The sequence below is a fragment of the Oryzias melastigma genome, linkage group LG1, assembly GCF_002922805.2.
Source record: "Oryzias melastigma strain HK-1 linkage group LG1, ASM292280v2, whole genome shotgun sequence".
NCBI classification, from domain to species: Eukaryota; Metazoa; Chordata; class Actinopteri; order Beloniformes; family Adrianichthyidae; genus Oryzias; species Oryzias melastigma.
Genome location: NC_050512.1, coordinates 28757031 through 28773819, shown reverse-complemented (window position 1 = coordinate 28773819; position 16789 = coordinate 28757031). Strand labels below are relative to the sequence as shown.

Below are 16789 nucleotides of genomic sequence, written 5' to 3'. Positions count from 1 at the left end.
AAGACAGACATTTCTCAGGTTAACATTTTTTTCTGCCATCTCCAATGGAGCTGTTGCTTTTCTTTTATCGCCTGCCATAATAACAAAGAGTTCCTAAAATAGACTTATACTTAGTTATTTTATTTTATAGAGGGGTTACTTTTTAAATCAGAATTTGAAAAAAATTTAAAATGTTCACCTATTTTTTGCATCTTAGGAAAACATTTCTCTGCTAGTGAGTGAGACAGAAATTTAATAACACAGTCGGAACCTAAAGTGATGACACATCAACACTAATTTGACCAAAACTCATCAAGTTTGTCTCATTTTGCCTTTTAGTGATACAACATCTTTACAACCAGCTTTGTTTGTCTGCGAAAAACTGCTTTTATAAACGATAAAATGAACAAGAGTGAAACTTTTATTAAAGAAATACTGAATTCTTATTTCAGAAATTATCTGAAAAATCCCACAAAATTATTTTTGAAAAATTAAAATCAAAGATTTGATTAATTTAATATAAATTAATCCAAATTTTACCTATAGTCTAAACCTGATCAATTTTATTTTAACCAGCACTAATGCTCTTGAAGTATCAGCTGTGACTCCACATCTTGGATGAGGAACCGACACCAAAGGAGATTTTATGGAAAAACCCTGTGATATCGCTCCTGCAATTGAATGGCATTGCCTCCACCAGCAGGGCCGCCCCGCACTCAGCTGACTGATGAAATCAGGGTGCTCCCGTCGTTTGCTTTGAAGCTCCATCAGTGCGGCGCTCTGAATGATGCATAGCGGCTAATCTGCATCAGGCTGCTGCATCAACCGAGCCTTATTTTGCCTGAATATCTTCCAGATATTTCACCAAAGCGTTCTCCGCGGGGTTCATCACCCCTGCATCAATGCAGATGATCTTTTTTTCATCGCGCTGGAGTATTTCTCATCAGTTGAATGCTGAGCAGAGAAATGTTTTCTACCTGAACAAGACGCAGAAACGCGAGCTCAGTGAGCGGTGAGAAGCTTTACAGATGAATGACAGATTCTTCAAGGACAAACTAACACGAGTTCTCTGATTAGGTTAAATCTTTTGATCTACTTTCAAAGTGATCTTTAAATTATCACTATGATGCCCTTTCTTGACAAAATCAAAAAACTAAAAACGTTTCTAGGAAATAATTCTGCAGAGTTCATCAGAAATTCACCTTTGAGTTGTGGGTGGGACCATTAGGTTGTAGTAACACCGCCCCCTCTTCCTATCACCCCTTGTTGAGAGCTCTTAGTTACATTATGTCCCGCTAGCTTACAGACCCCCAACCTAACATTGCTGGTAAAACAAAAATGGTGATCAATAGTGGAGCTTTCCAGCCGTACGGTTTTGAGCCAGATTCCAGCTCAGACGAGGAAAACAAAGACGTACACGGATATATTTGATAAGTGTGGAGCAGAGAGCTTGTGGCCCAGGGTTGTTTTTACATCACCATTAAGCTCTTTCAAAGTACAATTTGAAAAAGTAGTTACTCAGAAATGCAATTTTGATATTAACTTTCTAAAAATATGTCCTCCATCATCAGAAACATGTAAAAACACTAACAGCACAATTTTCTTTTGAGTGTCTTCAAATGGGCCCATATCATGAAAAATCTACTTTTTGAGGTTTTAAGCGTATTATAATGTTCATTCCTCACTCTAAAGAACCTCATAGAGGTATTTTGATCTGGTCACACATTGGTGAGTGTCCTCTAAAAAACTGCCTTCTCAACAGCAGCCCCTCCCATACCCACAACTCAAGCGGGTCCTCACATGCTGACATCACAAGGTGATAACCGCCTCCTCCAGGAAGAGTCTGCTCCACCCCCAGGCTAACACAAACACTTTCTAGCGATGATCAGCTAGCTTCCCCGGCTCGTGCACAGTCGTGGTGTCTGTGTGGTGATCCAGTGTAGCTATGGTCAAGGAACGCTCATTCGATTTAGTACTCAAACTTCATGAAGAAATGTCTGGTGAGAAATGTACACGACGTGTTGGGATGGATCCTGAACGTATCCGAGAAAAGCACAAGCAGGTGAGGGATCTTGGGAAGATGGCAGCAGAAAGGGAGTAGGCTATTTTCTGGTGGAGAAAAGGGAGGCAGACTATTTCCTGGTGGTAAAAGAGAGCAGACTATGTCCTGGTGGAGAAAGAGAGCAGACTATGTCCTGGTGGAAAAAGAGAGCAGACTATGTCCTGGTGGAGAAAGATAGCAGACTATGTCCTGGTGGAGAAAGAGAGCAGACCATGTCCTGGTGGAGAAAGAGAGAAGACTATGTCCTGGTGGAGAAAGAGAGCAGACTATGTCCTGGTGGAGAAAGAGAGCAGACTACTTTCTGGTGGAAAAAGGGAGCAAACTATTAGCTGGAGGAAAAAGGGAGTCAGCAATTTCCTGGTGAAGAAAGGGAGCAGACTATATTCTGGTGGAAAAAAGGAGCAGACTATTTCCGAGTAGAGAAAGGGAGCGGACTATTTCCTGGTGGAAAAAAGAGAGTAGACTATTTCCTGATAGAGAAAGGGAGAAGACTATTTCCTGGTGGAGAAAGGGAGTAGACTATTTCCTGATAGAGAAAGGGAGAAGACTATTTCCTGATAGAGAAAGGGAGTAGACTATTTCCTGATAGAGAAAGGGAGAAGACTATTTCCTGATAGAGAAAGAGAGAAGACTATTTCCTGGTGAAGAAAGGGAGCATCAATTTGGGAGAACTGGTTTAAACATGGATTTTTGACCACAGACAGGAAGGTGCGTGTGAAAAAGATTTTTGATGTGGAGCTTCACGATGCTTCAAAGAGAACAGAAACGTTCACAGCTAGTGCTGATTAGAACAATGTTCTCACCATTTGAATAAATCCGGAAATGTTCATCTGGTCTTATCTACATTTTTTGACCAAATTTCACCGCAAAAAAAAGCCATAAGAGTTTTTTTCGTGGGTGACACGCTGATGAAGACGCCTCTAGGATGATGTCATGAAATGGAGTGAAAGGCAGAGCCTCATGGATCGAATCATTTTACGTCCGGTTATGAAAAGAATTCACAAAAACAACTCATATTTCATAAATAAGTTGACTTTTAGTGTTCCAAAGGTAATATATGATCATTTATGTATATATACAGTAGTTTACTCTGACAGACTAAAGAAAAGCATGGTATGCCCCCCTTAAGTAATGTAAAACAAGCAAGAATACAACTACAGTGTAAATTCGGAGATGAAAACATGATACGTTACCATCTGAGGGCGATTGTGATGGGCGTGGTGAGGCAGGAGGTGAAGAGGTCAGCCGGGAGGTCAGGGTTCATAGGCAGCAGCTCGCTGGCCTCACAGGCAGCCAGCTGGATGCAGTTCTTCATGGAGGGCGGCAGAGGCATCTGCGCCAGAGGGTGGCTGGGATTGATGGCCGCCACCTGCGTGACCGAACAAGGAGACGTTTCTTAGATCTATCGGGAGAATTTGGGAAATACGCGGATGCGGCATCAACATCAGGGGGCAATCTCAGGAGGAGTGTCAGTCACAAGAACAGCTATTTATTTAAGGGCTGCAAAACCTGACCTATTCTCTCAGGAAACAAACGACAGAAGACAAACGGAGGAGCAGCTGGCTGACTGCTTCGAAATTAAGTGGGACAAAGCCGGCTTGTTGTCACTGTTTCTGTCTATCAATGATCCACAGACACCCAGAGAGTGTGAACGCCTCAAAGAGATGCCGTTTCTGAATTTAATCCTTTTTTTTTTCTTCTACATTTTGTTAGTTGTGCTATTTTTTTAAGTTAAACACAATTAATTCTACCTTTGATGACAGTAATTTATCAACGTAAGTAGTTTGAATGTTCTTTTTTATAAAAGAGCGGGGAAAAACAACTTCTGAACTCTTTTTCTAAGTGATTTCAGGGTGTAGAAGCCTGAAATCTGGTACAATTAAAGCAAGAAACCCCAAAAAGCCCAATGTAATGCACTTAGTCCCAACAGTTACCCCTGCCATCTCTGTGTCTCATATTAAACAGCAGCCTGATCCGTTTTCACCTCATGGTTGAATCTTCAGCTAAAATCCTTGTTAAGTAAACTGAAATAATTGGTGAAGTGAAAGTTGCATCAGGAATCCCGGCTGAGCCGTTTTAGATGAAAACAGTTCAGCGCAGAATTACGTCAACATGTAAATGTCTATTTGTTTACGTCCTCAGCAGTAACGGTGACTTCTGATGCAACTTATGTCAAAAGTTAGATAATAGGAATTTTGCAGCAACGTGCGATCACAAGAAACATTTGGACTGAATCCCAAATGTTGAAAAGAAAATGAGTAAAACTGAACATAAGTTGAAAAATAATCTGTTGAAAAAGTCAAACACAGGAAGTATTTAAAGTAAATATTTCAAAAATGTAAAAACCATTAAATTGCATGGAGGTGGAAGTGTCATGCAGACACAGAGAGGTTGTTTTATCCTTTTAAATGTTATTTTCATTTTTATTCAATAAAAGGAAAAAAAGCAATACCACCTTGAGTAGCAAACTCAAATGAGAAGGAAAAAAGGGAGGACAGAAAGAAGAAAAATGTATAACGTTTGCACCCTTTTGACAAATTAATTCATCAATCAGTAAAAAGAAAAAAAGAAAACATTCTGCTAATTTGGGATACAATAGGATAAGATTGGGAAAGGATGCAGACATTTACAATTGCAAAATCAACACATTTGTCATCATTTTAAATGGTTGCAAAATATTAAGAAGATGTAATATTTTTAATTTTACATAAAATAAATATGAACAAGTGTTTGTGCCTTGACAAACGGGGCAATTTGCAGCTGTTTGCTCCAACTGAAGTCAAAATTTGACATTTATTACATTCAAATAAAGAGATTGTTGAATGAAAAAACAACATATATGTCATGGTAAAGACACAATAAGGACATTCAAGGAGAGTTGAAATGGAATCAATCTTTTGGGATTCTGTAAAAGTTCAATCTCTGTTCATGTAATACATGTAAATAAAATAACGTGTGATCAAAAGTTGAAGTGTTGAATAAAAAAGAGCAAAGGGGTACTTTACAAAGTTCTTCCTGGTTTTCCTTCACACAACGTATTGTTACGACTGAGGCTGTACATTTTGTAGTATTTGTAGTTGTGGATTGTTTTTCTGTTTTCTTTTGTCTTCTACTGCAGTGGAAGTTTTTCTGTCTTTCCTTGGTTTTCCCTGTACTATATGAAGATTGGTTCCCAAATTGTTCAGCGCTCCTGATAGGATGGGGGGCCTCCAGTAGCAGACTGGGGGCTCGTCTGGGATTAATTTACCCTTCTCTGGATTAATTCACCTTTCGCCTGAGATTTGTTTATTCCTTGTCAAAGGTTAATTGTGCTTATAACAGTTTTGGTAGCCTTATGTAATATATACTTTTGGATTTGTCCATTTGTTTGTTGGGCTTTTTGTGTCATTTGATTGAAAGTTTTTTTGTTAATGATAATGACGTTTGATTTTGGTTTGCCTCCATGTTTGGAGAAGCCAGCCAGTCGGATTTAAAAGAAAACACACTCAGAGTCTACTTACTTTGACAAACAAAAGAGAAGATATTTCTCTAAGTGAGTTTATCTGAACAAGAAAGCTGAGATCATAAAAAGCTGCATAAGCGGCTGTTTGGAGCTTATTACATAAAGAAGAAAAAAAAACATGAAACATTGATATTGCAGAAAATTCAATAAATCTCAAGACAAACAAAAAGTAGGTTTTTCTTGGGATAAGCAATAAAAGTAATTGTTGTTCTCCCACTCCTGCTCAGAACTAGTCTGACAGCACAAGATGCAAATCATTATTTCTGCAAGTTTGCGATCTCAAGCTGGCAGGCAGAACACAACAACTGATGTGCAACATTTGAGTACATATTAAAAATATATTTTTTTAGGATCTGGAGAATAAACAGCCCTTAGCGAGTGTTTTGTGAAGCTAACCAGATTCTTGTCTGTTCAGAGAGAATTAAAGACTTGCATTCACATTCTGGGAGTCAATACTTGCAAACGTGAGATATGGAGGAGGCATGCACACTGTATAATGTAAAGTTTTAATTATATTTGGAGCTCTTGACTATTTATGTGCTCATTGTGTTGTTGAATTGTTGATTTGTTTGCTGGCGGTTCAATATGGCTTCTGTGTCTTACAGAGCAGACTTTAATGAGCTGCTAGTCCTAATGGAGGCAGTAATCCGGGCCTTCCTTCCTTCCCTTCATCATCATTCACACTAAGGCATGTTTCTTTCATTTAACAGCCCCTCTTCAGCTATATTAACAAGTTCTAAGGTAGATTAATTAACTGAAGTTATCATAACAATATCATTAACAAAACCCTGAAGCCGCTCTCCAATCATGTTTTGATCTATTGTAAAATCATTCTCAGTGGTCTTAATTATAATAATAAAAAATATATAATAATCGAATTTTTAGCCAAAATAAAAAAAAAAGTGTCATTTTCTAAGACATTGTTTCTGCTTTAATCAGAAACTCGCTCCTGAGTTTTGGGTGTGATTATTATGGGAGAAGTAATCCTCTGCTTATTTCCCATGATCCCTTCCTTTACACTCTTGACTGCTAGCTTCTTGCAACCCACAAGCCAAACCTAACATTACCGGTGCAACAAAAATGCAGAGCAATCCAGCCGCACAGTTTTGGGCCGGATGCCAGCTCAGACGAGGAAAATGAAGACGTACGTGCATCTATTTGTCTGCAACTGGATGCATTAGAAAGGAGCGGAGGAGGGGGACTTTGGCCCACCCATCACTGTTTCTATATCACAGCTGAAAGCTTTTTCAAACTGCATTTTTTTCATCTGCTCGGTCCTAATTCACTGTGATTTAATTGGTTTAAACATGTCCTCCATCATGAGAAAAATGCCAGATGAGCATTTTAAAATAACACAAAACTTTCATTGAAGTGGCTCTTTGAGAATCCATTCTGATATAAATCTTTTTTTGATATTTAAGCAGGTTTTTGTGGAATTTTTTCTGATGATGGAGGACATTTATAAAGAATATTAAGCCTGTATTTGCATTTCTGAGACTTTTTTTGTGAATCAGGAGTAGACCAAAAAAAATTGCTGTTTTCAAAAGATTTAAAACAGATTTTGTGGTGTAGAAAATGTGCTGAAAAAAGAAGGGGAAAAAAAGTTTTTGCTTTTCTTTTTAAATAATAATAAAAAAAAATAATGATTCCCATTTTTAAATATCCACCCCAATCAACATTGTCCATCCATCCATCTTCTTGACCGCTTCTTCCCTTTCGGGGTCACGGGGGTGCCGGAGCCTAACCTGGCTACTGATGGGCGAAGGCGGGGTTCACCCCGGACAGGTCGCCAGTCTGTTGCAGGCAATCAACATTGTGTTTTTTGTATTATTTTTACTAGGTAGGATAATAATCAAGAAAATGAAACTCAAATTTGCATCTCTGAGTATATTTTTATTCACATTATTGTGAATCAGGAGCAGACAAAAAAAGTCCAGCTTGAAAAAGATTAAATTTGAGACAAAAATGCTCCGCTCCATTTTGATACATCCACTAGCAGAGAAATAGATCCGTGAGCGTCTTCGTTTTCCTCGTCTGAGCTGGAATCTGGATCAAAACTGTACGGCGTGATAGCTCTGATATGTTATTTTGGGTTGTGAGGGGCTGTAAAGCTAGAGGGAGTGTAGACAGAGAGCTCTTGGTTAAAAGTGACTTGAAAAGGGGGCGGAGTTGCTATGTCTCAACAGTCTACTACTCAGAGACGAATTTTTAATGAACTACTGCAGAAACTGTGTCCTAAAAAAACGACTCAAGTTTTTTTTATTTTGGCTAAAACCTGTATATTCATAATTAAACAAACAGAATGATTTTACAATCAATCAAAAGATATTCAGAGTTGATGCCTAATCCAGACTCACAGGCAGTCTTTGTTAAGCAGCGCAGGCTCCGAATACAGAAGAAAAAGCAGCTAAAAACATGAAATAAAGAGGATGTTAGATGAAGACTTTTGACATCAAGTATTTTGTTTTGTTTTTCCGCATGAACGGATCAATAAAACCCAAATACAAAATCTTGAGGAACTTTGTTAACTTTAATAGGTTTTCCTAACAACTACAATAAATGTCAAATGCAACAAAAATCAGAGGTGAACTGGTTTACTCTATTTGCGATAATAGCTGAAAATATGTTGATACAGAGGCACACACATCTTGGGAGAGCAAAGTGTTGTTTCCATGGCAACACAGGGAGTATAAGAAGAAAGTCAAGACATGTAAAAGTGGAGAATGTGTCAAACACACGATGCTGCTGGCAGACCTCGATGGCTGCTGACCAACACAGGCTGACATCTGGTTACTTTACATGATTAAACGAAGAAGAAGAAGAAGTGGCCAAACAGCCAACATCTTAGCATAAACCTGAAGCTGGAGCTGCTTTTTAAAGACATGTATTTGAAAAAAAAACAGAAATAGATAAATATTTGACTAAAAACAGCTATTCTGAAGGTCACCTTGAAGGAAGACTCCTCATCATGGAGGGTGAGAATAACTAAGCTTCATCCAGAAACTCCAACTGGTAACATTTGGCTATTCAATGGCTGATTAAAATGAAAGGATGGGCTATTTTTAAGGAACATGCTTTATTTCACACCAACTGTTTGATTCAACAAACTTTATACAACACAGCTGCTGGTTTTCCCATCTCTGCTAAGTTTTACGCTTTTAAAGCCAGTTATTTTTTTAATCTTTTTTCACCTTAAATACTGTAGTACTTATTTCAGATAGCACTGCTCCCACATGAGTAGTGTTCATTGTACAGAACCAACCACACCAAATAAAAAGGTGTGATGTCCTTCCAATCACTCAGATTGTGACACCTTCATGACCAATAATCTGGTATTGACACCATAGCACAGGGATGGGCACCATTGGCCACATTCCTGCTCGTTTTCCTGCATTCCCTGATCTGGCAGGCTGTGAATGGCTGGAGACACCTGATCCAGGTAATCAGCTGTGAGTAGGGCCATGTTTTTAGAAACCTGGACCCTATACAGGATGTGAGAGGTTTGCAAACATGCCCAAAAACATATTTCATGGCTGCAATCCTCCATGTTTTCCAACATACTCTGCTCTGGCATGTTTTAATTCCTTGGGCACACCTGAACCAGGTAATCAGTCATGAGTAAGATTTGGATGTCAGGAAATCATCAGCCCTCGAGGCCTGGAGTTCCCTTTCCCTGTTCTAGAGGAGGAGCTGCATCTTAAGGGGAGCACAGGTGTGTCTTGCAGGTGACCTCAAGGGAAATGTGTGTGTGGTAAGTGTGTCAGGACGTATCCATAAGGCTAATATACGCTGGCGAAGAATGATGCTGTCCTACAGTGTCTTTTTTCACTACACTCTAGTTGTTAGCAAGATACACAAGCATGTAGGATTGATGATACAAACTACACTCCGATTGTCGGATTTCCTCAATTCTAACAGACTACACATATAACTGCAACAGCACCAGTTCCGGTGGTAGGTGCAGTGGTAGGTATGAAAAATCTGTATGACGCACCTGCGTCTCACCTACTTCACCCTTACTTTTCCTTGCGTGTTTCATAAGAGCTTGCCCCAACCTGTTGCCTGCAGTAAGCTTCCACCTTGAAGAAAAATATGTCTAAGAACATTTTCGCTCTACAGGCTCACCAAGCGGTTAATGAAAGTCTGTGTGGGTCACCTGCATGACCGTACAGCCCGTATCCACCCATAAGGCAAGTTGTGACCGAGACTTTAGCTGTGAATGTGAGTGTGTATGGTTGTTTGCCTCTAGGTTGCCCTGCTATGGACTGCTAAACTGTCTTTACCCCTACAGGAGCTGGGTAGACTCCACCTTCCCTATGGCCCCAAACAGGAATGCAGCAGGTTTGGAAATCGAATGGATTCCATCATTGCAGCTATCGATACTTTTTTCCTTTCTTGTGACTTGGTGCTTGTGTTCTTTAGTTGCAAAGCTGTTCCTGATGGTTCATAGGTCAATTGATCATTCCAAATTGCCTCTAAATGTAGATGAGAGTGATTGCGATTCCCTGCAACGGACTGTTGATCTGTTCTTTCACCCAACAGTAGCAAACCTGTGACCCTGGAAGGGATTCAGTGGGTTCAGAAAGGGGATGGATGGGGTGTATCTGACTAGACAATTCTGTTCCAGCGAGTTCTGACTTTACACAAATACCTCCTAGATTATTATACCACTTAATTTATAACCCCAAGTTTGGCTGCGGCGGGGAGACGAAAAATGAATTCTGTGTTCAGGTAGGATGTGACAGACGCTCTTGGATAACAGCTACAGTCAATCACTTTTTCTACATGACTCGCAACCCGCTGGCTTTGTTCTTGAACACTGAATAAGCACATCTCTCTGTGCCCTGAGGCTGAACCGTGTCAACTGGAAGGATACGACAATAAAAAGGAAATTATTTAATGATTGTGTAATGTCTTTTTTCCCGCAGTGTTCTCTGCGTGTCCATTACCTCATTAAAAGGCTCTTAAATAAAGGGTGAAGCTCAGATCTCATTAGATGATGCATTTGCTGCATAGCTGTACAAGATGCACTGCACAGGTATAAATAAATGATGACATTAAAACACCGAAGCGTGGTCTTTACACAAAGGGGTGGCAAAGATGGGAACGTGTGCATCGGCCTCTTTCATGCCATCAAATGCAGTTTGAAATGCTCAGACATGAGAGTAGGTGCACGATTGTCGCTGTGTGGCTGGATCTAAGCCAAACTTCTGAGAACATAATGTCTGCTCTGGCTGTTTGATGAAGACGTCAAATCCCTTCTAGCGACAGAAATCAGTAACGTGCATGTCTCAATTATCTGGTTGAGTCAGCCAAACAACGTCGTCTCAAAAGAAATCTGAGGAAAGCGTGTGACAGAGGGCCGCGATAATCCGGATGGTAAACACAACGACGCTGCAGAGCCTGATTAATGCCAAACATCCTCTGTAATTACCACATTAGCATACTGCAATCTCGCAAATTACCATGAAAATCATGGAGACAGTTTCTTTCTCTGCGGATAAAAGCGCTGCAGTGGTGAGAAATCTCAGTTTCTTTAGAATGACATTAATTCACGAAACTGCGATGAGTTGGTAGGGAAATCAAGAGGCAACGGCGCAGCATTCACATTGGATGAACGGCATCAGATTCTAACTTTAAAAACACTTTTTTTTCTTAACAGCCATACATTCATTATCTGCTTAAATAATACACGAAGACAAAAAGCTTCCTGGAAACGGCGGCAACATAAACCCACAAACATGGAGGCTCTGGGAGGATGGAGTGCTGAGCGTGTGAGCACTGCAGCAGCTCTCAGCCAACGTCTTTTACACACATCTGCAGCTAATGCACCAAGCATGTTGGCTGAGTGCACACAGGAAGTGATGAGGAAAAAAATAAAGCAGAAGATTCTTTACTTTGAATGCTCACCCAGCTTATTAGCACACAAACAGACTACAAGAGCAGCTAGTACGGAGAGTGTAAAACCTTTCCTTTCAATTCATCCACTTTAATTGGTTAATCTGCAAATAAAACGAGTCCTGATAAGGACACGCCCAGTTCGTTGTTGCCCATTGACTGTATATAGAGAACTTGACTAAACGAGTGAGATTTTATCTAAGAAATGACACTTCTGGTTCCAACCAAATTAAGTCAATTCAGTCACCAGTTTTCTACGATATGTCTGTCACCATGTTGGAACCAGATAACCTCAGTAAATTGTGATTGGTCTCTCTCAGTCTTAGTCCAAATCAGAGTTCTTCCCCTACCCCATGACTTCTCCCGACCCCTACATTTAGAACTCCAAGCGGAGAATTATAGAAAAATAGTGGCTCTGTCTGAATTCCCACCCTAATCCCTAAAAAAAAAAACCCTTAAAAAACTACATGGTGCGGGACTATATAGTGCCATGGATTTTAAAGGCAATTCGGACAATTGCTCACTACTTTTCTTTTGTTTTTCTAAATGCTGGATATGACGTAACAGATTTCACAAAGTCAAAATCGAAAGAATAGGAACATTTCACAACGTTAATTTATGACTCGACTGTGTTCTGATGGTAAAAATGTGGATGTTTATTCAAAAATTACATTTAAATACGTTTTTTGTGCGAAATGGTTCAACCGCAGTGCATTGTGGTCTATACTTGATAATCTAGTGAGCACCTATGCACGCTAGTTTGTCGCAAAGACTTCTGGGATTTTTCTAGTGCACTTGATTTTGGAAATAGCAGATTCGGGCAGCACTAGAAAATGGCGAACACACTAAATAGTGCGTAGGGGGGAATTCGGACTTAGCTTGTGTCTTCTAATTCGGTTGTCACTCCTGCTTGATGGCGTCATCAATAGACGCCAAATCATATATGTTATCCTATATGTTATCCTGACAAATACAATGACTGAGTAATCGCTGCTTATTTCTATATAATAAGAAAAAAAATCTGTGGGATTTTGGCTTTTTTGGACCAGCGGGTACTTCTTATTTGGAACATGAGGAGGGCGGGGTCTTCCAGTCAAGTTCTATAAATACAGTCATTGTCTACAACTCACCACTGCACATTGTACGAACGTTTGGATAGGCTTTCACTAATCAAATAAGTCGATTTGGATGGCTACAATTCATTTTAAATGCATCTACTTTGACTTACCTTTTTATTTAAAATACAGTTTATGTCATAACTTGAACCACCTATATCAAATATTCCTATTTGCTCCCAGATATTGGGGAAAATGGCTTCTGGGCTAAAGCACCAAATGATTGGAACAATCTTCTTTTGGCTCTATGCTCTCCTACAAAACTGTCAACATTTAGGAATGAACTTTCACCTCATCTAAAGAATACTTGTTTCTAATTAGGGGTGTAACAATTAATCAACTTCTTTGAATCGATTTATACTCCTACGATTCAACCAGATTGATCTGTCTGAGGAGAGTTGCTACTCAATAATTTTACTATACAATCCTTTAAAAATGAAGTAAATTATTATATCCATCTTGGGAAATACCATTTGGAATGAGGCATACTTTATTTTATGTAGGAGTGCTTGTGTGTTTGCTAAATGATATATCAAATCATATTGCTTTTTGTCATTTTTGTATTTCTCGTTTTAACTTTCTTTTGCTTTACCATCTGCATTTGTATGTATCAGGAATAGAAGAACCCCCTGGTCCTTTGAGATGTTTCATCTCAAAGGACCAATCCTCCTTTAAAGTCCATTTTCAATCATCTTTTGATCTATTGTAAAAGGGCTCCCAGTTGTCTTTTTATTATGATTATGCCATCTTTTAGCCAAAATCTATTGCCCAATTAACCATCAGCGCTCTGTTTAAATGCTGTCTATGTTTCTAAGTTTCTATATATATGAGAAAATATGAGAAAAATGGCAAAAGAACATTTTAAAAACATCCTTTTTTTAGAGTGGGTCTTCAAATCTAACAGCTTAAATCAGAACAATATAGTTGTCAGGGATGTTTGGGAAGTGATGATTCACTTGTGAATGTGCAGAATAAGAGATTTGGAAGAGGCGGCGACATAAGTGCAAGGATTTTCTTCCGCAGGATTAAAATGCGTCCGGAAGTTATCACCGCTCACTTAATCCTCCACAGCCCGGCTACACTTCCTGTCTGAGGGAGACGGAGAGGCGAGGGCAGAGCCGGGAAAAATGAAAAGGCATATTGCTGTGGATGTTATGCAATTTCCCATGCGTTTACCCAAAGGACTTCCTGTGTTTATTTCCTGACAAAAGTCCTTTAGCTAAAGCCTCCAGCTCCCTCTTTGGGAGGAACATGTTTGTGCAATGATGCGGCAAATGCTTTTGGAATTCCCCGCATGTTCTGCCATGAAAGGAGAATCATATGGTCTGGAAGGACAATTCAGCAGATTTCTGTTTGAGCCTCATCCAGACAGCATATGTCAGCAGAAGAAAACCACATCCAAGCCTAAAGGTTTCACATCGACAAAAAAACAATACAAATGCTCCTTAATTTAGACTCACTCAGGGAAGTGGATTCATTCTAAATGGGACAAAAATGCTGTCAACAAAATGTAATAACTACAAAAAGTTTAAATTTAATATTAGTTTTTTTTGTGAATAACTAACATCAAGAGACCAGTTTGCATTTTAAGTAAACAAATATTTGTTGTATTAAATATAAATAATATATAAAATGTAAATAATATGATTATTCAATTTAAAACTATCATTTGTGGTTTAGTCACAATAAAACTATTAGTTCCATAAGTATTTTCTTTGGTTTATGCATAATGTATACTATCCTCATTTTCAGAGTAGTATTTTGCCATTTTATCAAATATAAATATGTAAATAAACTACTAGATTCTTTATCCCGGCAGTCTTTTTTCAGAATACAGTTTTTTTAATAAATAAACAATTATACATCTTTAGATAACAATAATTATTATATTAATTTCTTAATTCTATCCGAGTAAGTGAACATTTATCTTCTGACCGTATCATGTTTCCGATATTCGTCTTTCCTTAAAGCTTACAAACACAGATTAAGTTTCATCGTGATGCAGCTTTTATTGAAGCAGAACTCCTGAATTTTATTTTTTACTTAGTTTAGTAATAGGACTTCTGAGATAATAAACGGGTCAGAGAATAAATCTGCTTGATCTTTATGGTGAAACTTTATATCCCGAGTACATTTAAAGTTAGAAACAGCAGAACAGAAGTTGTGTTTTTAGCCCGGCGGAGGCTAACCTGCTGCGACCTCTGCAGTCTGGCGCAGGAGAGAGAAGCTGAAGAAGAAGACGCCGTTGACAGAGTTTGTCAAACATTGGAGCAACTCAGCAGTTCTTTTAGGCTTTTTCTTTACTTAAAAAAGGTAATGCACCCGAGCAGAAGCTCCATACTGTAAATCTCCTGCCTGCCTTCCTCCTTCCCTTCTCCTCCTAATCTACAGTCTGGCTGAAACTTCTTCATGAATAATTGAAATGAATGACAGCGCCCTCTCATTAGGAATTCACGTAGCACGCCTCAACCGAGAGCTGGAACGATAAGTTGGAGAAAAAGATGAAGTGCTCGCAGAACCAGGGCTGGAAAGGATTTGGGGCGTGCATTTCTGTGTGCAGAATGAAGGGATAAAGTCAAAACGCAGTCAGGAAGATCCAATTGTCCACTTGCATGGGGAGGATTACAGCTGAAAACCTCAACTCTTACAGTAAAAGGACATGGACGTGGCCGTTTCCTGCTCCTCAACAGCTCCAAATGTAAAATATGACATTTATAAGGTTTTATTTTGTGTCGGCCCTCACCTCCAGCTCCTGCTCTCTCTGCAGAGCAAATTGTTTGAAGGACTTGACGATGATTCCTGCGTTGGAGCAGTCGTAAACAAAGATGGAGGGGCTCCCCATCCACGTCTGGAGGTCGTAGATCGACAGCGGGATGTACTGAGTGTAGTTCTGGGAAAAGAAGAAAACAACAAGAGACAAATGCAAAAGAGTGAGATAAAGGCTTTACATCGCTCCCTTTAATGGATCCATCATTAATAAGCACTAGCTCCACAAAAAGTGAGGAAAATGCTAAAAAGTGGAATTTTAGTGGAGCTTTAAGATGTTTTGCTAAATATTTGCTTTCTGACAAATTGATAATAATTAAAGTAAATCAGGTCTGCAACCTGAAGCCATTTGGGGCCATTTAGCTTTGACAAAAAAAACTAACAATTTGAATAAAATAATTGATTTGTAGTTTTGCTCTGTTTGTTATAGCTATTTAAGTTTTGTCATTTTTATTTAGCTTTCTAACATGCTGAATAACTGAGAAAAATTAGGGTAAAAGGTTTAACTTTTTGTCAAAGTGGTTTATTATTTTTATCAAGTTTAAAGTTTATTAAGTTTTTCTTCTTTGTTTATTAAGTTTTTCTTCTCTGTCCCCTTTTCATTTTTTTCCTTTTCCATCATGTTTGAGTTTACAACTCAAGTTTATATTGTAAGTTTTTACTATTAATGGAAAAAAAGTGGTTTATTAAATAGAATAAACTTAAAGCAAATTTCCTTATCCTTGATGCATAACAGTCTAGTTGCCGTCTGGGGCCCTCCAATGAAAACTGTTTTTAACATGTTCTTGTGGCATTTTCTGATGATGGAGGACATATAAAAAGAAAATTAAAATCCAAAATATATTTCTAAGTATTTATTTATTCAAATTGTTGTGAGTCAGGGGCTGACGAACAAAAAAAATGCTGTTTGAAAATGAGTTTATTTATGATGTAGAAAATCCGCTCGACAGGCCACAAGCTCTCTCATCTGAGCAATTTGGAGGGGAAGAGGGGCGGAGTTGCTCCATTCTAACAATCCAGCCCAGAACTAAGAGATGCATTTCTGAAGCTGCTCGTAGAAACTATGTCTAGGTTTTTTTATTTTGAGACAAAAAGACCAGGAAACCCTTGAAAACAGATCAAAATATATTTGGAGTGGGTCTTTAAAGTATATAATTGAATTTACATGCATAGATTTAGTAAAAATTGGATTCTACATCAATATCGTTATGTTTATGCTGTTAGCAAAAGGATATATGTGCCCCAAAGTCATAATAGTAGAAAATATCATGCTTGACTTTGTTTTCTTTAATTTTTACAGAGGTAAATCTACTCCAGCAGGAGCATCTTATAAATAAATGTGTATTTTTTGTATTTACCTATATGTTCTTTAAATTTTGAAAGCAGCACAAACATCAGTTGCAAATAGAAAAACACATCACTGATTTAATTTAAATATTGTAAATATATAAAAGCTACATTTCATAA

At 38.6% G+C, this 16789-nt stretch overlaps 1 protein-coding gene across 4 annotated transcripts in view; it reads right to left on the bottom strand.

The window, feature by feature from the left end:
• The window catches only part of rptor (regulatory associated protein of MTOR, complex 1), a 181161-nt gene that overhangs the window by 106949 nt on the left and 57423 nt on the right, over positions 1–16789 (bottom strand). For all 4 annotated transcript variants that reach the window (XM_024289363.2, XM_024289362.2, XM_024289365.2 and 1 more), the window contains exons 6-7: positions 15300–15446; positions 3235–3410 (exon numbers count right to left, since the gene is read on the bottom strand). In XM_024289363.2, the coding sequence (XP_024145131.1) occupies positions 3235–3410; positions 15300–15446 (323 nt within the window). The remainder of the gene's footprint in view (positions 1–3234; positions 3411–15299; positions 15447–16789) is intronic.